The sequence below is a fragment of the Ranitomeya variabilis genome, chromosome 1, assembly GCF_051348905.1.
Source record: "Ranitomeya variabilis isolate aRanVar5 chromosome 1, aRanVar5.hap1, whole genome shotgun sequence".
Classification (NCBI taxonomy): Eukaryota; Metazoa; Chordata; class Amphibia; order Anura; family Dendrobatidae; genus Ranitomeya; species Ranitomeya variabilis.
This window is the reverse complement of record NC_135232.1, coordinates 102,791,549-102,814,075: the sequence shown is the minus strand read 5'-3', so window position 1 is coordinate 102,814,075 and position 22,527 is coordinate 102,791,549. Positions and strand designations below refer to the sequence as shown.

General features: G+C 42.9%; 1 protein-coding gene across 3 annotated transcripts in view; it reads right to left on the bottom strand.

Moving 5' to 3' along the window:
- The window catches only part of LHFPL2 (LHFPL tetraspan subfamily member 2), a 150,663-nt gene that overhangs the window by 20,603 nt on the left and 107,533 nt on the right, over nt 1-22,527 (bottom strand). For all 3 annotated transcript variants that reach the window (XM_077287002.1, XM_077287009.1, XM_077287017.1), the window contains one exon: nt 7,721-8,403. In XM_077287002.1, coding sequence (XP_077143117.1) covers nt 7,721-8,153 — 433 coding nt within the window. In that variant the 5' untranslated portion in view covers nt 8,154-8,403. The remainder of the gene's footprint in view (nt 1-7,720; nt 8,404-22,527) is intronic.

Here is a 22,527-nt window from a genome sequence, read left to right as displayed (position 1 = left end):
ATGTACCTCTCTTAGAGCTTATGGGTTTTATGGGTCACAAAGGGTAAAATAACCACACTCGTAGTAAGAAGTCAGTCTTTGGTAAGGCCGTATCCGGCACCAACATAAGAGATAAAGGACGCGGTGTCCACAATTGGCAGGAGAAGAGGCTATCAATAGTAGCTAACCAAAAAACAGCCTCATCGAGTCTACAAATGGATGGCAGCTGAACCTACTGATTTCAGTACATTTATTCTAAATTGATCATTGATTGGGTCCAGATTGTCCAACAACAAACCCGATATATCCTTGAAAAATTGGTTGTGCAAGATCTATAACTGACCGTCCAAAATTTGCCAGAATCTGTGTATTTTTTGAAACAATCATGGCAACTCTGGGAATGTCGCAGTCCAAAAAGGGACAAGGTTGGTGTAAAAAAATCACAACCTAAAGAAGACAGCCATGATTGTTTTCGGGCATTGTTTTGGTCGTTCCTGGGAAGAGGTACATAAACATCACTATAGTACCAACCCAAGATGTTAGAAAAAAAAATGAAAATTTGAAGGGCTTGTTTACATTAGATGGCTTGCGACGGAAAACGTTTGCTGATTGGCAAACGTCTCATTTAATAGCCTGATTAGACAAGCCTGCCGCGCTTATGATGTGCACAGAAGGATAAGTACCATAATAGAGATCCTTCAAGACTACCCCATAAGTGTGTGTTCAAGGAAGAGAGGATAGATAGGCCGCTGTTAAGCAACCAACAGAGATGTCTATCACTCTTTAGAACTAAAGGAACAGAATTTGAATAGTTAATTCCTTCTTTCCCGCATTATCATCAATTGGGTTAAACTCAGGAGACCTCCTCCTATGGTTAGCGGCTCCTGCTAAATAGACAGGTTCAACAGATCATCTACTATTCTACTGTGTACAGGGGCGCAGGTGTAACGTTTATGAATGCATGAGCTTTTTCCCCATGATCCCGTGGCAGATTTCAGCCTTCAGCAGAATCATTAGCATTCAGACATTGGAGGAGAATTAACTATTTTACTTGGGACACACAGCAACCATCATCTTCATCATCACAACATGGAGGATTACAGTAAGGAACAAAACAAATAAACTGCTGATAAATAATATAGTACATAGAGGAATTACTAAATATATCAACAAAGTTTAATGATGGACACAAAACCATCTGCTCTCCACTCAATAATAGCCAGGCACAGCCAGGGCAGTGGAGTTGGGAGTCGGAGTCATGGAAATTGAAGAGTTGGAGTCGGAGGTCTGGCTTACCAGCTCCACAGCCCTGTGTACATAAGCCTGCAGCTTTTGTAAAATCCAACAATTCTTACTGCTATGATCATTATTTATGTGGCTATAATTGCATGGTCTGATTATAAAATGTTCTCATGGACTACAAGAAGCTAGCTAATACTGCTATAAGGCACCAAGTATTAGATGGGCTCTTTAACATTATTAGAGAAGGTGGGGAAATGAGCTCGGGATCATTGGTTTGATTCTTGACTTAACATACAAAACAACCAAATTCATAGTTATTGCCAGCTGTTCATTGCAGACTGGCTAATACCGATCCAGCCAGGGACCCCATCTGACATCTTCATGCCCTAATAGGTTATATAAAGGGATTATCGCGATGACAGGACCCCTCACTCCATGCAAAATCTTATTTACAGCAGCTGCCAGTGATGGCGGTGACAAAGAAGGGGAGGCAATGGACCAGCAGTTAATTAAATAGGTGGCCAACTGGTAAGTCAACACTAAAGCCCCTCATACACATTAGATAAAAATGCAATGACGATTGATCGTTTGTCGATGGCCCCTAACATTTCACAGACTGTCAGCCAATATTGAAGCTTTTTCAGCCAATTATACAACTAATGCTGATCATCAGCTAAAGAAATCCAACCCGGCTGATCGATTGTTTGCTAAAAAACGGCCAATTAATTAGATTTTTATGCAATGTATATCGAGATCCTAAAGCATAATGAATAAGTTCCCATGAAGTGATTAGTTAATTATGAGCAATATAAAAAGTTATGCTGGAAACTTCCTAGACAGGCAAATGTTTCATCATCTACTGGTATTTACAGGAATCTTTGATTTGGTAAAGTAATTACATAAATCAGTAAAACTTTCCAGACTCTCAAAGAACAAACTGTTTCTATAAAGTGAAATGTTGATAAGTAAGAAAAGAGTGTTGAATGTGAAGTGAGAATGCTACAAAGTCTGACAATGGTGTGGAAGAAAATACTTCTGTGCACGGAAGATCGCACATGGAAGATCGTACCGCTCAGCTGTGTTTACCCACGAGGGAAAACCTAGATAAATAGGATGTCAGGATCCTAACATATAACATACATTTACAACATAGATGAAAATTTAAAGGGGTGGTCAGGGACCTTTACATTGAGGATAGGTCAGACATATATATGATTAGTGCAGGTGCAATACCGGGCACTCAGCTGATCATCCGGATGTGAAGAGTTGTGAAGCTGAAGAGCACAGTTCCATCAACAGTAAGTGGCAGCTGCCGGGTACCTCACATGCTCCTCTTATATGAATAGAAGGCGGATGTGAAGTACCTGGCCATGGCCACTATGCAGGTGACGAGGCTCCGCAACTCGGCACCCCTGGATCAGCAAGGGTGCCGCACCCCCACCGATCAGTTATTGATGACATATTCTAAGGATAAGCCATCAATGTAAAAGTCCTGCACAACCCCTTTAAATATCACCTGTCACTTGCCATAAATATGTATTTTTTTTCACTTGGTGTAAATGCAGCTGTTCTCCTGAATCTAACGTCTTTCTTTTGTGCCTGATCATTCCCAAGATATGGCTTCCTCTTCCCTGCGCAGAAATGTTATCTTTTTAGTCAAATGGGTGTCATCATTAATACTTCTGGAAGACCAAGCCCTCAAATGACAAGATTAGATTTCTATACCGGGAAGAGGAGGCCATATCTTGGGAATGGAGAGGAGCAGGAACAAAAGAAAAAACATGCCAGATTGAGAACATCAGGTAGAACAAATACCGTACATAATTAACTAGAGCAAATGACAGGTCCTCTTTAAAACTAACATCAAATGGACACTCTAGCAGATCTAGATGATCAAGGTTTCCATTTTGTTAATGAAAAAACAACTTTAGTAGTGGAAACTCTTATAGGGTATACAACCACAATCCAAGTTCTGTACCGTAGCATATGGCCATCACAGAGGGTTAGTCCTTTGCTCAGGATCATACTCCATCAGCCAGAACAAATGTATTACATGGGCAGCAATCTACGTGAAGACCAGATTACTTGAAAATCGATAATTAGAAGACAATTAACAACTTTGGATTTATAGAGGAGAACTTTATCAGCCCTTCTGACATGCTCGCATGAGTAAATTGTTGCATTCTTCACAAAAAAAAGAAAAGAATCATCATCGTTATGTAGTTGCTCTGTTATTCTCTGGAAATGTATACCTGTGTGTTACCACTAGCCATGTTAAACTGACCACAATGCCTAAATTGACCAAGTGTCTCCTGCCCTGAACTTACAGCCTCATAGGCATATATGAGGTTATAAGGAGACCCTCGGGTTGTTTGAGCATTGTAATAAGTCCTTTACAACCCCTTCACCACATGACTTGAATAAGATTTTATATATATTTTTGTCAAACCTTAAATAGCATCTACCCAATGCCAAAGTAAATTCTTCATCTAATTTCTGGAGTTTGCAGGACACGTGAGCAGCAGAAACCATCGAGGTCTGTCCAATTATGTTACTAGAAGGAGAAAATGACTCAGGAAACAAAGTGGCTGCCTGTTGTATGTCTCTTCACAGCTAGATAATGTCAGATCCGGCTCCTTTGTGGACTTAATCTCATTAGTCTGTGCCATGTGGTAAGAGCTGTGCAGAGCTCCTGCCCGCTATATGAATTTCCATAGGCGGCAGCAAAAATAGAACTAAACTGTTATCATTTAAACATGTCTGTCAACAGCTCGAGCCCGCACCAAATCTCATTTCCTCCTGGTCCTCTGGCTTCCTTCTGCCCCAATGGCACCTGTCTGCAGGTCGAACTGTCTAGTGCAGCGGGCATGTTTGTCTTCACACTTTAGAGAATCACAGCAATATTAAAATACTCTAGGCTATGTGCACACGTCCGGAATTGCCGTGGAAATTTTCGCAGCAATTCCGGAACTCCCTGCCACAGGAAAAACGCATGCTGAATTGGCATGCGTTTTCCCACTAAACACTAGCGTTTTACAAGCGTAATTAGCTTGCAGAATGCTAGCGTTTTCCAAGTGATCTGTAGCATCGCTTGGAATACTGATTGACAGGTTGGTGGTCACACTTGTCAAACAGTGTTTGACAAGTGTGACCAACTTTTTACTATTGCTGCTGCCTATGCAGTAAAAAGATATGTTAAAAATTATTTAAAAAAAAAAAACATTGTGATATTCTCACCTTCCGGCGTCCCCTGCAGCGTTCCCGATGCTCGCGTATCCCAGTAATGCATTGCGAAAATGACCTGTGATGACCGCTACGTCATCACAGGTTATTGCCGCAAGGCATTATTGGGAACGGGAACATCGCGAGGAGCAGGAAGACTGCCAGGAACGCCGGAAGGTGAGAATATCACAAGTTTGTATTTTAATTCTTTTTACTTATTTTTTTTAATAATTATATGGTTCCCAGGGCCTGGAGGAGAGTCTCCTCTCCTCCACCCTGGGTACCAACCGCACATGATCCGCTTTCTTCCCGCATGGTGGGCATAGCCACATGCGGAAAGTAAGCGGATCAATGCATTCCTATGTGTGCGGAATCCCCGTGATTCCGCACAAAGAATGAACATGCTGTGCTTTTTTCCGGAATGCGATTCCGCCGTGGAAAAAAAACACATGTGCACAAAAATTGCGGATTGCATTCTAATAATAGGATGCTTACGGTATGCTTTTTTTCTTCGCGGTTTTATCGCGTTTTTACAGAGAAAAATCCTGAACGTGTGCACACAGCCCAATACAGACTTATTCCTAATAAAATACCTGAAAAGAGATACAACGATATAGCAAGTGGTACAAGCCCATCAGTTGTGACCCAAACAACCCGAAAGATGTTGGCAACACTTTAGTTTGTTCACCCATGTGCATAGTGGCAACGTTTCGGATCATTAATAGTGATGAACGAGCGATAAGGTGTTATCCGAGCATGAGTGGGGGAAAGTACTCCAAATATTGGAATCAGATGGTGAGAAAAGGGAGTTTAATGAGTTCATGCAACATTTCAGCTTAAAACAGCAGAACCATTGGCTGGAGAAAGTCTCTATTTTGAGCCGAAAGATCACATGGGCTGATTAAAATCAGGACAGACAGGAGAGGAATACATAGACAGATACAAAATGTATAGATACACAACAGATAGGCAAGAGATGGACAAACAGACATAGCCAAAAAAGTGACATTTTGTATAAAAGAAGCAAAGTTACCCAGATTTTACTCACGCCAATATACATCCATATACAATGGTGTGAACCTGCTGTACTACAGCCAGTTCCAGTGACTATGGAAGAAATCTGACAAGAACACTGGAGATTACCATGTACAAATATTGACAAGGTCCTGACCGTTGCTATGAAATAACCAATGTGACCTTTGAGGTAGCGAAGGTAATAATCCATCTGGTAGAATGCAGGGCTGTGGAGTTGGAGTCGTTGAGTCAGTGTCGGTATAAAATGGACTGACTCCGAAAATATATAAAAAAAATTGGGTACAGTAGTACAATGCAGGATGCGCTGTAAAAGTTTTCATAATTTTGACCCAAAAAGTATCGTTTCTCCGTGCGGAGAGTGACATGTTAAGCATGTTGAGGTGAGGAGACTTAAAGAAGCAATGCTCCTCTGGGAAATATGCAGATTGTCTCTTCAGAGAGGAAGAGGACTACAACTCTAGTGCCACCTATTGGAAGTAGCAGTCCTAAAGGTCAATGTCGACCCTTTAACGAGCCTTGTCACATGACTTAGGATAAAAGTGAAACCAGAATCTCAATTTGCAGACACCGTTTCCGGGTACTGCCCCTCATCAGTGCAAAGTGGAGATCTGGTTTGGCTGAATGAGAGGCGTCTGGCCGGGATATTAGACATATTAGAAGTGTCTGTCCAACCTGTGGAGTCCCATCTGTTGAGGAGACGTTTTAGAAACCACAGGTTGGAGACCAAAGATATAGAGAGATAGAAAAGAGATAAGTGAGAATTATGGCACATAAAATACACAATTGATTACATGCCTGTATACCAGCCAAACCAGATCTCCACTTTGCACTGACGAGGGGCAGTACCCCGAACACAGTGTCTGGAAATTGAGTTTCTGGTTTGGCTTTTATCCTAAGTCATGTGACAAGGCTCGTTAAAAGGTTGACATTAACTGTTAGGATTGCTACTTCCAATAGGTGGCACTAGAGTTCTAGTCCTCTTCCTCTCTGAAGAGACAATTCGCATAATAATTTGGGAAAGTTATGAAATGTCTTATAAATGTCTGTTCTGTTCCTGATCTAAGGATCTCGGCTTTTATTTAAATGAATCCGTGCTGCACTTTATGCACATGCTCAGTAGTGACCAGTGCTGTGGAGTCATAGAGGAGATGAATCTGTGCTGCACTATGTACATGCTCAGTAGTGACCAATGCTGTGGAGTCAGAGATGAATCTGTGCTACACTATGTACATGCTCAGTAGTGACCAGTGCTGTGGAGTCATATAGATGAATCTGTGCTGCACTACATGTACATTCTCAGTAGTGACCAGTGCTGTGGAGTCATAGATGAGATGAATCTGTGCTGCACTTTATGTACATGCTCAGTAGTGAGCAGTGCTGTGGAGTCGGTCTCTGAGTCTGGGAAATTGAGGAGTCAGAAGTTTCGCTTACCAACCCCATGGCCCTGGTAGAAAGATACTATCCATCTGTATGCAGTGATACAGTGCAATTCTAGTTACAACACTCAGACATTCACTTATAGATCGGCATGAGGTGGATGACCATGTGAAGTTCATAAAATCATCAAGCTCCTTCATTGCCTTCAGTTACTTCGTCCATTGTGCAGATCTGTAAATCTAATGTCTCTTCTCACATAACCAGCCCTTAGTGGGCCACACAATGCATCTTCCAGGGGTCAACACTACATACTTTACCTTTCTGCTAAACACCAAGGCCCCAAAGAGATGCGATGTGAAAGACACAGAGCTCTGCTGCATCCATATTAGAAGTGTCCGTCCAACCTGTGGATTCCCATCTGTTGCGGAGACGTTTTAGAAACCACAGGTTGGAGACCAGCGATATGGAGAGACAGAAAAGAGATAAGGCTACGTTCACACTAGCGTTGTGCGCCGTTGCGTCGGCGACGCAACGCACAACGCACGCAAAAACGCATCAAAACGCACGCAAAAACGCTGCGTTTTGCGACGCATGCGTCGGTTTTTGCCGAAAATCGGACGCAAGAAAAATGCAACTTGTTGCGTTTTCTTGGTCTGACACTTGCGGCAAAAAAGACGCATGTGTCGCACAACGCAACAAAAAAAACGCATGCGTCCCCCATGTTAAGTATAGGGGCGCATGACGCATGCGTCGCCGCTGCGTCGCCGACGCAAACCCGACGCACATTAGCTTAACGCTAATGTGAACGTAGCCTAAGTGAGAGTTATTGCACATAAAACACACAATATTCTCATTGATTACGTACCTGCAATTCCTTGTAGCAGCCCGCACACATTGAATATACTTTTTTTCATTACACTTTGCACGCACATTGTAAAAACAGAAACAAAAGCTACGATACAGAGGATGGATATGCCCACGGCAAGGAAGATAGCTGTAGCCTGCCAGAAGCCACTCGCTATCTCACTGAAATGCTCCGCATACGGCCCACAAAGCGCATCTCTTCTGAAGTACTGTACTTTAGGCACTTTAATACAACGTCCATAGATGCCCAATGTTGGCCGATAAGGCTCATGGTGACCGCCGGTCCTGTTATCGATATTTGTGCTCTTTGCTTTGCCGATCAGCCAGTCCTCACTCATAAAAGCTATGAGTTCTCCAAAGGCAACGACAATACTCAGGATGGTCCACAGCATAGAGCGGCATGTTACTATGACATGACACATGGTGTAGACCATTGACTGTCCACAACCAGTGCTAAATCAGATTTTAGGCACAGAATAAAATTTGAGAATCCTGGAGAAAGGGGGAAAAAAAAAATCCTTTTCGAGGCTTTATAATCCAGTGGTTTTGTAATCAATGAAGGAGCTCACTCCTCATCTGTCCTCGGCTTCACAATTCCTCTGCTCTAACAGTCATAGTGAAACATGATGCTTCAATGTTCCAAGGGAGCTCCCAGGCTCGGCCCTCCGGTATGACATCACAGATCTGCGGAGAAAGGCAGAGACAGAAGAGATACAGTAAAGATTGAGGACAGTTTCACATACCTAAACAATTCTATAATCTGTCAAAGTCAACATTGGAGACATTACAGCCTCCACGAAGCCTGCACCATCTATGTAAGGGCTATCAGGAATACGTCAAAGTTTACAAAAGTGATCCGATAAGGAACATAGCATCATAGTGGAATAATTCTTTATTAGATTTTTCCACACTGAGAATATAAACTATTTCACTTTTAGAAACTTTGATCCCTTAGTGGAAATGTTGGGAACAAGGTCCTCCAGTCAGATTGCAGGAAACGGAGTCAATGACTTTAGAGAAACCATATCATTCTGATAAGCTTATTGCCCATACACTACAAAGACTTCATGCCGAAAGAGCGCGTTCTTTCCTTCCAACAATCAGGTACACATACACTTCATTTTTGTACATGCTAGCCATAAATAGTCATGATGTCCCCTAGTTGGCCACACATTGCATGTCATGGAGGTTATTTCTCATATTTTAGTCTTTCTACTAAACACCACTTGGCATGGTCTTTGATTTATTTTCTCAAAGGGAAGAGGGGAATAGTTTGCTGCCAAACACCTTTGACTGTGCTCTCTCCTCGAGAGACCAAACTCTGTTTGCCGACATAAGAGATTGACAGGTTCATTGATACGTGAAGAGGCTATATGAGTATATTACAGGTTTTACATTTCTCAAAAAGACATTTTAACATTAGGCGTTCTCCTTTAAAAGAGCACGAACATTCTAGAAATAAAGAAAGCTGTGATTATTTTCCTCGGACCACATGTGCATGGCCCCATAGAATAACATGGGTATGAGTGATATCCGTGAAAACTACGGATAGCACTCATCTGATTAAAATAGTCACCTGCACAAGCTGTTATTCATGAGCGGTGGTTGAGTGTCTGCTATAACACATGCCATTTGGCTTACATTACTGAGTGTGCTTCACCTATTGATATTTTGATATCTCAGAAGTAACTCTTAAAGGTTCCTATACATATTAGGCTTAAAAGGTAATCAGTCATATCCCCAAACATGATTATCTGTAGATATAGGGTTAATCTCCGTGTTATTAGAATTACAAGGCTGCCAGGCTATCTTACTGAATGTATATAGTCCCATACAAAAATATAAAAAATTGTAACAATAGTTTTATTAACAATCATAAAGTAGATACAGACTATCCCTATCAGTGCTGAAGTCTCTATGTAAAAATCATACCATACAGCTAATCAAAAGGGAAATAGAGAGGAGAAGTGTGCCGCTCATCTTACCCATGAATATATGCCAGTAGTGTGTCTCCAGCAGCCCCGACGCGCGTTTCGCATTGGGCTTCCTCGGGGGGCTGTTTACACTGATAGGGATTTAGCTGCATATACTCTGGCACTTTATCTTGCACTAAGCACTTTTTTGTAGGACTTAGTGATCCGTTTGTTTATCCCATATTGCGATTTCAGTAGTTTGTGTCCTCTGTACTTGCATCATTTCTGGACCTTGTTTTGTTAGTCTGTATCTACTTTATGATTGTTAATAAAACTATTGTTACAATTTTTTATATTTTTGAATGGGACTATTTACTCCATTGTTTGTTGTAGGATAGGTAGTTTCGGAGTGTCCTTGTGATAGCGATATTGTCCAATGTATAGGGTATATTATCCCGCTACTTGTTTCTAATGTGCAGCTACCACGAGACACTGCAGCCTCCGGCTTTCAGTCATAGAGTCGCGGCTGGCGCAGCTGCACTGCTCAGTGAGTGCGCAGCGGCAGCTGTAAACACTCCCCAGTACATCACTTTATCAGCAGGCTCTGCAGAGCATCTGTGCTGGGGTTTGCTCACAGCCGCTGTTCACAGCATAGCGAGCGTAGACTATAGCCACACTGTGACTTCTCTTGTGACTGAAAGCAAGCAGCTCCAGGGAGGAATAAAGTTATTTTTCTCCCAGTAGCCACACTTTCAGGAAAGCGAACAGACAGTATTATATAACCTGAAGATTTACTGTGTATTGACACTGCCCCTTGAAGAAGCCCGCAACGCGAAACGCGCGTCGGGGCGTATCGTATGCACAGTGACTGCTCCACTACCTTCTGATATGGGTAAGCCTTGCCTTTAAAGATGTTATCGTCCTTCACTATTGCACTTTAGCACGAGCACTTTTCATAGGACGACAGGAGTGGTACCCTCTGTTTTTGTGAGGGACCGAGGTTTCACTGCAAATTAATGGCTTACTGGTTTGGGTCTAAAGGCGAATATGCCGTTGATATATTTTGGTACTGACCCATCCCGTAGTGGTATGTGACCGCAGCTATTGTGCATACTATTCATTGCTCTTTTATCCCTTTAGACACTTGTCCATAGAATCTATACAGTTGTATACATATTGGGCCTGTATGTTTCTCTTTGTTGTATTTTGGTTTTTCAATAAAAATTTTTTTCATGCAACCAGTCTAGGAGTTGGCCTTTGATAGCTTTTTGAGTCTTGAGCTCCTTTTTCTTATAGGTATGATGTTCCCAATGGGAGCGACTCGTAGCGCGTAATGCATTTCTCAGATGTTATAAGGATTTCCGTTATGTTAGTTTTTGTTAATATCTAAAGATTAACAAACTTTGGGGACATGGCAGTTTCCCATTAAGTCAGCCAAAACAGACAATAGTTTTTAATATTTATGGTGGCCTCCTAACTCTCAACGCAGGGAGGGTAGGATTCAAGCTGTTGAATATAAATAGCCATATCTTTTGTCCCCACTGGTGATAAACCACTGGAAAGGGTGTATGGCAGCAGCACTTTCATAGAAAACACTCAGCATTAGTTCCTATATATGGAGAAGTCTGGAGAGATAACGGTCAGACGATCAATCGTTCAGCCAACTGCTACCTAACGAGTATGGTGGCCTTTCTGAAAGACATGATACACAAGAAAATATCTCTCTGGCATTTTCAACAAGGTTCTGAACATTCAAGATTTTAGGTTTTCCAGCATTTGCCAAGCTATTCTTGTGGTCAGGACTGAACTTAAATCGAACCTGTCAGCTGATACATGCAGCCTGAACCACAGGCAGCATACATAAGCCCCTGGGTGTATGATTTCAGACATGTATGTCTGACTCTCAAACACAGCAACATTTCAAAGAGAACATACTTTAAATACCATCAGGGACCGAGCTATGAGGGAGACTAGTCAGACAGGCAGATCCTAGGCTGCTTCTACCCGCCCTCTCCCTTCGAGTGACAGGTCTCTCCCTGCGTGTGGGTATAGTGAGAGACCTCAGTCATTGGTAGTGGGAGGGGGACAAGCTGCCAGAGTCCCACCTGCCTGACCACCCTTCCGTGTGGCTGTCCCCGAAGACTTTTAGGCTATGTGCACACGTTGCAGAATATCTGTTTTCCTGAGCAAAACCTGACTCCTATTGCAGGAAATCCACAAATTTAATGAACATGCTGCGTTTACCGCGATGTGGTTTTTTTTTTTCGTGGAAAAAAACGCATCATGTGCACAACAATGTGGAATTCCATTAGAAATAATGGGAAGCATTTTGTAAGTGTTTTTTAAGCATTTTTACACGGAAAAAATGCAACGCGTGCATATAGCCTTAGAGTGGGCAGCATGTACCCACTTCCAGAAACACAACACTGGCATGAACAAAACCTAGCACATTAAATTAAATATTGTACTATATTATATCACTTTGGCCAACAAGCTAAAGACTTATGCTACGGCAAAAGACAGACTACCATCAGCAAATGGTAATGTGAGCGTGCCCCAACTTATGTGGATTCCTATTTTCTTGGCTATGGAATCAGTGGGATGACACACACTTAGATCACACTTCATCCCTGAGTGTGAATAATACAGTGTACCTGGCCAAGAACATATTACTAAGCCTTTTCCTTGACAGCTCCATAGACCAACTGCACAGTAAAGGGGAAAGGTGCTATAATAGTCACCAGGGTGCAAATACTACCATTTACAAGGAGAATGTAAACTATCCCTTCATTGTTTACTGCCAAGAGAACACACATGAAAGGCAAATGACCAACACACCCCCCGTGATCATTCTGTGCTGGTGATGGGGTGAAGCCGCAGCATATACATTTTCCACTAATACAAGGCAGTTACGGTAATATCTGCTTCCTGGGGTTTTTGCTTTCCTCTGGATCAATAGGTTAGGTTATAGGATGCACTCGATGGACTTAGGTCTACCTTCAACTTTAAAACTAAAAATATCACTCAACAATCATACGTAATGTTTTTTAAAGAATCTTAGTGCAGTTTTGCTTATCAAGTCCTTCAGCCCCAAAACTTTGTGTATAAAGAGGTTGCACACTTGACAATAATCACTTTTTTTCTTGATTAAGTTCCTTAAAAGTTAAAATCACAGGTTGTTCACCTCTTATAAGGAGAATGGCCACTAGTATGTTATTTACCTACAGTGCCATTATTGGGGAAATTAAGCATTATATGGAGTCAATGAAATCAATAGGTTATCTATGGAAATGCAAGGCCATGGCGGATGCTCCAGAATGAGACATATTTAGTAGCTGATTAAATTGGTCTTTCCTATCAACCTATTGATGTCCTATACATACGGTAGATCATCAGTATCAGATCGGTCCGATATCTGCTGTCAGGGGCTGGATGCAAATATACTGCTCCTCACCTTCTATTGAAATTAATGGGAGATAAAGTGCTGTCCTCAGCAATGGCCTCTAATCAATGTACGGCCTGTGTTCTGTACCATCCATCGCATATATGGAGTGGATTTCAGCTAAACAGTGGGATCGCCAAATCACCATCGATCTCATATTGATGACCTATCCTACGTATAGGTGATTAATATGTCGGTTCAAGACCAGCATGACGACTCCGGGCACTTCCCCTGAGGGACTTCAGAAGAAGTATATATGGGGGATAGTGTGCTCACCAGACACTTGTATGAAAGTCTGAGTTTTATCTGTAAAGGTACCGTCACACTCAGCAACTTTGCAAAGACAAAAACAACAATCAGTGACGTTGCAGCGTCCTGGATAGCGATCTCGTTGTGTTGGACACGCAGCAGCGATCTGGATCCCGCTGTGCCATCGCTGGTCGGAGCTAGAAGTCCAGAACTTTATTTCCTCGCCAGGTCGGCGTGTATCGTCATGTTTGACATCAAAAGCAACGACACCAGCAACGAGCATATGGGGCGTCGCAGCGTCTCCTTCTAGCCAGTTGGTACACTCCGGCTGTTTGACATGGAGCTAACAACCAGCGAGAAAGAGAAGTGAGGCGCCGTTACGTCACTGGATCGCTCCTGCATCGTTCTGGAGTTGCTGTGTTTGACGTCTCTACAGCGACCTAAACTGCGACGCTCCAGCGATCTAGTTTAGGTCGGCTCGTTGTCTATATCGCCGCAGTGTCGCTGAGTGTGACGGTACCTTAAGGGTACTGTCACACAGTGCAATTTTGATCGCTACGACGGTACGATTCGTGACGTTCTAGCGATATCGTTACGATATCGCAGTGTCTGACACGCAGCAGCGATCAGGGACCCTGCTGAGAATCGTACGTCGTAGCAGATCGTTTGAAACTTTCTTTCGTCGCTGGATCTCCCGCTGTCATCGCTGGATCGTTGTGTGTGACAGCGATCCAGCGATGCGTACGCTGGTAACCACGGTAAACATCGGGTTACTAAGCGCAGGGCCGCGCTTAGTAACCCGATGTTTACCGTGGTAAAAGTAAAAAAAAACACACCGTACATACTCACCATCTGATGTCTGTCAGGTCCCTTGCAGTCTGCTTCCCGCTCTGACTGTGAGCGCCGGCCGGAAAGTGAGAGCAGATCACAGCGGTGACGTCACTGCTGCGCTCTGCTCTCACTGTACGGCGGCACTCAGTCAGAGCGGGAAGCAGACTGCAAGGGACCTGACAGACATCAGATGGTGAGTATGTACGGTTTGTTTTTTTTTACTTTTACGCTGGTAACCACGGTAAACATCGGGTTACTAAGCGCGGCCCTGCGCTTAGTAACCCGATGTTTACCCTGGTTACCAGCGAACCTCGGCATCGCTCCAGCGCCGTGATTGCAAAGTGTGACCGCAGTCTACAACGCTGGAGCGATACTCATACGACGCTGCGACGTCACGGATCGTGCCGTCGTAGCGACGAAAATTGCACGGTGTGACAGTACCCTAAGAGTCTTTAATTAGCATTTGTGTTGTTGGCTGCCTGCCCGAGAGAGAATCTCTCTTTCACAAAAGGTGAGATTTGATCAATTACATTATATCCTTTATATAGCACTAACGTTCTGCACAGAGATTACCATTACTTACATTGCTCCATGTCTCAATTTGGGCTCTTAATTTTAATTCCAATAACATACAAATATGTTTCGATGTACAGAATCATGCATTATCAAGGAGAGAACATGCAAACTCCATGCACATGTTGGCCTTGGTTGGACTCGAAATCAGTACCCCAGTGCCATAAGATACTAAAGACAGTGCTAACTAAAATCTGTGAATAATATAGAGAATAGAGAAATATAGAGAATGAGAAAGGACAAAAAAAGGACCACCCCCATCAGGAGGCGAGAAGGAAAAAAAAAAAATTATATATATATATATATATATATATATATATATATATATATATATATATATATATATATATATATATATATATATATATATATATATATGTTAAATATAAGGCTAAAACAGAAGACCTTTCAAAAACACCAGCCCCATTACAGGCCAAGGAGCAGAACTTTGCATTTGTGCTCCACAAAGAAAATGTTTCTCTATAGTTAAGGGACAAACTTAAACAAAAACTCTTTGTTGGAAAATGTTGACAGCTAACAGTGCTAGGTACATATCAGTCTTGTTAAGCCAAGGAGAGATAAAAGCAGATAAGTTACAGTAACACAGGGACAGATTGCTTTGACAGAGCACAGGAACAAAGTTTGAGTTTACTTTTCCGGGTGGGAATGTTATGATAAGAGTGCAATGCCAAACAGATCTGTTCACACTGTAAATGACGTAAACACAACATGGTAAATCCATGCCCATTGCCCCTGACACCCGTGCACATGAAAAGGATGAACACATGTCAGGATGGGGCTACAATGCCCAAGGTTTATATTACAAGTACAGCATAAATAAACAGTGTGATGAGTTGTAATATCTACAAGACCCTGACGGTCACAATAATTAAATGGGAAGCAAACAAAAGAAGCTGGTTTTAACAAACTGATGCAGTACATTAGCTCATTTGGCAAATGTTTATATTAATAAATAATAATAAATAATATTATCCAGAAAACAAACTGAAAGAACATCACACTTTATAGAGTGAGGCCAAACGTAAAATGGTTATTTAGAAGATAGTAAAGGCCTCTATGCATATTAGATAAAAGTTGACAAAACCTTCAGATTTTGCACAGATCAGCCAACCACCTAAAGTCCACCTCGGCTCAGTTCCTAGAACCTTCGGGGTTCTGATTAGTCAGTTTCCCATCAATCAGTACATTGTCTCCTATCACTTTAATAAAGGATATCTTAGTATCTCAAGAATAACTATTTAAAGGCTCCTTGGCTCCACAATGATGTCCAACTTATCCATATAAAAAATATGGGTCAGATGAAGTTTGAGTCTTCACAGAATCAAGTGCCTAGGAGAAATCTACAAACAATAACTCTGATCTCCTGAAACTTCACCTTTAGAAAAACGTAATGCACAAACTCGAGATCTACACTCACCGGCCACTTTATTAGGTACACCATGCTAGTAACGGGTTGGACCCCCTTTTGCCTTCAGAACTGCCTCAATTCTTCGTTGCATAGATTCAACAAGGTGCTGGAAGCATTCCTCAGAGATTTTGGTCCATATTGACATGATGGCATCACACAGTTGCCGCAGATTTGTCGGCTGCACATCCCAAAGATGCTCCATACAAGGCAGGATGGATCCATGCTTTCATGTTGTTTACGCCAAATTCTGACCCTACCATCCGAATGTCGCAGCAGAAATCGAGACTCATCAGACCAAGCAACGTTTTTCCAATCTTCTACTGTCCAATTTCGATGAGCTTGTACAAATTGTAGCCTCAGTTTCCTGTTCTTAGCTGAAAGGAGTGGTACCTAGTGTGGTCTTCTGCTGCTGTAGCCCATCTGCCTCAAAGTTCGACGCACTGTGCGTTCAGAGATGCTCTTAGGCCTACCTTGGTTGTAACGGGTGGCGATTTGAGTCACTGTTGCCTTTCTATCAGCTCGAACCAGTCTGCCCATTCTCCTCTGACCTCTGGCATCAACAAGGCATTTCCGCCCACAGAACTGCCGCTCACTGGATTTTTTTTCTTTTTCGGACCATTCTCTGTAAACCCTAGAGATGGTTGTGCGTGAAAATCCCAGTAGATCAGCAGTTTCTGAAATACTCAGACCAGCCCTTCTGGCACCAACAACCATGCCACGTTCAAAGGCACTCAAATCACCTTTCTTCCCCATACTGATGCTCGGTTTGAACTGCAGGAGATTGTCTTGACCATGTCTACATGCCTAAATGCACTGAGTTGCCGCCATGTGATTGGCTGATTAGAAATTAAGTGTTAACAAGAAGTTGGACAGGTGTACCTAATAAAGTGGCCAGTGAGTGTATATTCACAGAGTTGACCCGAGACAGGTTTTTGTTTTTTTAAATAGAAAACAGATTATAGCTTTTAGTTTAGTAACGATCTGATTAGTTACTCAGGGCACCAACAGTTTTCATGCATAAGGCCCACCCTGTTCATAATGTAGTCCTACAAGCTTGGATGTTTTCTTCAAAAGTGCTTGGGTCTTCTCTTGGTAGTTCGGTTTCCTCCCTCATGAAAATGCTGCAGAATATATTGGTGTTATATAAACAAAAGAATTACATGATGGCACGAAGTGTAAAATTTTTATGAAAAGCTATCAAGATCACATAAGATGGCCATGCACATCAGATCAACCAACAGAATGTACCTTTGGCCGATAAGGGAGAAGACACAGCCCCCATCTGATCTTCTACGCCATCAGTAATACTCATTTTTTATAGTTTCCAGCCCCAATGCTCCACACTGCAAAATTCTTCCACAAACAATATGAACTGTTCTTACTGTTTTCCAACGACAGAAATGGTCTTCAGCATAAAACAATATTTCTCGATTGATTTCATACCAGAGAAGTAGGATCCGAATGAAAAATATGTGCTGTGACCTCAGTATGTGCTGAAGAGGAAACCAATCACTGACACTTGGAGAAACCACACAATTCCACTGACGGAGAGCAGGACTCACTATTGGGACTAGAGGACTGATGAGCAATCTGCTTCAGCTTAGTATGGGGGCAATGTTATATTACGCATATGTGAAAGTCGCGCTCGTTTCCAGGAACGCAATGTGATGCCTTAACACAGAATCCTCTAACATCATGCACTACAAAGATGTCAATACAACTTGTTATATTGATTCCAAATACCTCACACACAGCGTTGAAACTACTTTCCTAATAGTCCTGAATAGGTCTTAGTAATCTTTCAGGAACAATGGTAAAAGACTAGTCTTTCAGGAAAAATGGTAAAAGGTTGTATTTCTTACATATCTCATTAGTGATGAGCAAGTGTGCTCAGATATCATGCTATCCAAGCATGCTCTGGCATTATCCAAGTAATCTGATTGAGGACCCTGCTGCATCAAGGGATCGAGGAAAGCTATTCTAAAGTCCCCCCATACACTTTACGTAGCTGTTGGTCGAACAATTAACAACATTTTTCATCTGACAGCTCTCTCTGCCAGCTCTCCCATACACAGGAGCACTCAGCTGGCCAAGCGCTCCAGTGTCCGTAATGTGATTTCTCCTTGGCCAAGTGCTTGTGTCCACCATGAGACTTCTCCATAGCCAAGTGCTCCTGTGTCCACCATGAGACTTCTCCTTGGCCAAGCGCTCCTGTGTCCACCATGTGACTTCTCCTTGGCCAAGCGCTCCTGTGTCCACCATGAGACCTCTGTGGCCAAGCTTTCCTGTGTCCACCATGAGACTTCTCCATGGCCAAGCACTCCAGTGTCCACGAGACTTCACTACAGACCACTCATGACCAACTTTAAAACATAACTCTAAACTCGAGACTGTCAAAATTATCCTTGTAATGACAGAGCTTGTAACCCTCCTTGGGGACAACCAACTACTCTTTTGGTGATGTAGATGTTTACATTTCTGTTGCTACCTGGCTATTTTTATGATTTTTTTTTTATTATTGCTGTATTGCTCCGCTGTTGTATTGATTTTGCTTTATGTGATATGCATAAAAAACCCTTAAGGCCATGTGCACACGTTCAGTATTTTTCGCGTTTTTTCACTATAAAAACGAGAAAAAAACGCTTACATATGCCTCCCATTATTTTCAGTGTATTTCGCATTTTTTGTGCACATGCTGCATTTTTTTCCGCGAAAAAAATCGCATCGCGGAAAAAAAAGCAACATGTTCATTAATTTTGCGGAATTGCGGGGGTTCCGCACACCTAGGAATGCATTGATCTGCTTACTTTCCGCATGTGGCTGTGCACACCATGCGGGAAGTAAGCAGATCATGTGCGGTTGGTACCCAGGGTGGAGGAGAGGAGACTCTCCTCCACGGACTGGGCTCCATATAATTGGTCAAAAAAAAAGAATTAAAATAAAAAATAGTCATATACTCACCCTCTGATGGCCCCGGAGTGTTCCCGCCTCTCAGCGGTGCATGCTCTCTCTTCCGTTCCTATAGATGGTGTGGTTCAGGACCTGCGATGACGTCGCTGTCTTGTGATTGGTCGCGTGACCGCTCATGTGACCGTGACGTCATCGAAGGTCCTGAACCACACCATCTATAGGAACGGACGCCGCTGAGGAGGTCGGCTGTCTGCAGAGGGTGAGTATAACCATTTTTAAAAAATTTTTTTTATTATTTTTAACATGATATCTTTTTACTATTGATGCTGCATAAGCAGCATCTATAGTAAAAAGTTGGTCACACTTGTCAAACAGTATGTTTGACAAATGTGACCAACCTGTCAGTTTTCCAAGCGATGCTACAGATCGCTTGGAAAACTTTAGCATTCTGCAAGCTAATTACGCTTGCAAAATGCTAAAAAAAAACGCGAAAAAAACGGGAAAAAAAATGCAAAAAAAAAAAATGCGGATTCCTTGCAGAAAATTTCCGGTTTTCTTCAGGAAATTTCTGCAAGAAATCCTGACGTGTGCACATACCCTAAGGTCATTATTCCTGAAAACACCACCAAAATGGCCTCTGAAAATCATCATCTATATAGATATCTCATTTTCTCTTAGGCTGTGCTCACATGTCCAGGAGTGGTCAGTTAAAACAGGTCAAGCAGCAATCCATTGGCAAAACAAAGTTGTGCGGAAAATTTTTTAGTCCATTTTTAAATTAAAAAAAAAAAAACTGATCCAGCTTATTAGTTAACATTGAAGTCTATGGAAATGGTTCTATTTAGGCTACTTTCACACCTCAGGTTTTTTGCATCAGGCACCTGATGTCCCAACGTTTCATCTGTTTTTTGCCGGAGCCGTCAAAAATTAGTTTTCTGGCGGACGGAGAAAACGTCCAGAGCAATGTTTTTTCTGTCCGGCAGAAAACCGCACAATGACCGCATTTACTCCATGGCGCTTTACATGTGAAAAAAGGGGCATACATAGACAAGTATAATCAACATGAGCAATACAATGCACACTCAAATACAGAAGGAGAGAGGACCCTGCCCGTGAGGGCTCACAGTCTGCAGGGGATGGGTGAGGATACACTAGAAGAGGGTAGAGCTGGTTGTGCGGCGGTTCAGTAGGTTGAGGATCACTGCAGGCTGTAGGCTTGTCGGAAGAGGTGAGTCTTCAGGTTCCTTTTGAAAGTTTCCGTGGTAGGCGAGAGTCTGATGTGTTGTGGTAGAGAGTTCCAGAGTATCGGTGAAGCAAGGGAGAAGTCTTGTATGCAGTTGTAGGAAGAAGAGATAAAAGGAAAGTAGAGAAGGAGATCTTGAGAGGATCGAAGGTTGCATGTAAGTAAGTACTGGGCGACCATGTCACAGATGTATGGAGGAGACAGGTTGTGGATGGCTTTGTATGTCATAGTTAGGGTTTTGAACTGAAGTACTTCCTCCCTGAAGCTCCGCCTACGCTCTGCAAGACGCATACAGAAGTAGTCGGAGCATAGGCAGAGCTTCAGGGAGGAAAGGGGGGGGAGGAAGAGCGCAGCCATCCGCAGTCCTCCTGAACGCAAATGTGAAACCAGCCTAACGGATCAATTTTCGATAGACTTCGATTAAAAAAAAAAATCCAGCAGAGATCTGTTATTTAAAATCAGATTAAAAAGTTGTCCTTCACAACTTTTTTGCCAATGGATTGCTGCTGGATCCGTTCTAACTGATTTACTATTGGACATGTTAACATAGCCTTCGTAAACAGGCCTACTTCACAACCCTCGTATCTTCCTTATCCCACAACCCCAAACAGTTGTTCAACACTTTTAACTTCCACCTCCGCCCACCACTGCCTCCTCCGAGTTCCCTAATCGTTGCCGAGGACTTTGCCACGCACTTCAAAAATAAGATAGACCAAACAAGGCAAGTCTTTGTTGTCCAACCACCACAACCCCTTTGTATGAGAGACCAAAGCCCAAACCCCATAACTTCACTCTCCAAAATCTCTGAAGGGGAGCTTGCTCATCTTCTCTCCAATCGCAACTCACCACTTGTGCACTTGACCCCATCCCATCCCACCTCCTCCCCAACCTCACCACCACACTAATCTCATCCCTAACCTATCTCTTCAAGCTTTCACTAGCTTCTGGTACCTTCCCCTCTGCCTTCAAACATGCCACAATCACACCTATCCTCAAAAAGTCATCCCTTGACCCAAGCGGTATGTCCAGCTATCGCCCCATATCTTTGCTCCCATTTGCTTCCAAACTCCTTGAGCAGGACCTCCATGCTGAACTTTCCTCTCACTTTGCATCTAACTCTCTCTTCGACAACCTACAATCTGGCTTCCGTCCCCACCATTCCACTGAGACTGCCCTGACCAAAATTACTAATGACTTACTTAAAGCCAAAGCTAACAGACAATTCTCTATACTCCTCCTCCTAGACCTGTCCTCTGCCTTCGACACAGTTGACCACTGCCTCCTACTACAGGATCCTCTCTTCCTTTGCGGTCAAAGACCTTGCCCTATCTTGGATCTCCTCATACCTTGCCAACCGCACATTTAGCGTTTCCTACTCCCAATACTACCTCTTTATCTCGTCCCCTCTCTGTTGGAGTCCCCCAAGGCTCTGTCCTAGGTCCCTTACTCTTCTTAATCTATACACTCGTCCTGGGACAACTCATAAGGTCCTATGGCTTCCAGTACCATCTATATGCCGATGACACTCAGATCTACCTCTCTGGCCCAGATGTCACCTCTCTGCTCTCCAGAATCCCATAGTGTTTATCAGCCATATCCTCCTTCTTCTCCTCTCGCTTCCTCAAGCTCAATGTGGACAAATCTGAACTAATTATCTTTCCTCCATCACGCATATCTTTCCTACCTGATCTATCTATCAAAATAAATGAAATCACACTTTCCCCTGTCCCCAAAATCCGCTGCCTCGGAGTAACCCTTGACTCTGCCCTGTCCTTCAAACCGCACATCCAAGCTCTCGCCACCTCCTGTCGCCTCCAGCTCAAAAATATTTCCAGAATCCGTCCTTTCCTCAACCCACACTCTACCAAAATGCTCGTGCATGCCCTAATCATTTCCCGCCTCGACTACTGCAACATACTCCTCTGTGGCCTACCTTCTAACACTCTCGCACCCCTCCAGTCCATCTTTAACTCTGCTGCCCGACTAATTAATCTCCTCGCTACACTCCTGCTTCCCCTCTTTGCAAATCCCTTCACTGGCTCCCAATTTTCCAGAGTATCCAGTTTAAACTTCTAACACTGACCTACAAAGCCATCCATAATCTTTCTCCTCCGTATATTTCCACACTAATCTCTCAATATCTTCCCTCACGTAATCTCCGGTCCTCCCAAGACCTCCTCCTCGCCTCCACGCTTATTCGCTCTTCACCCAATCGCCT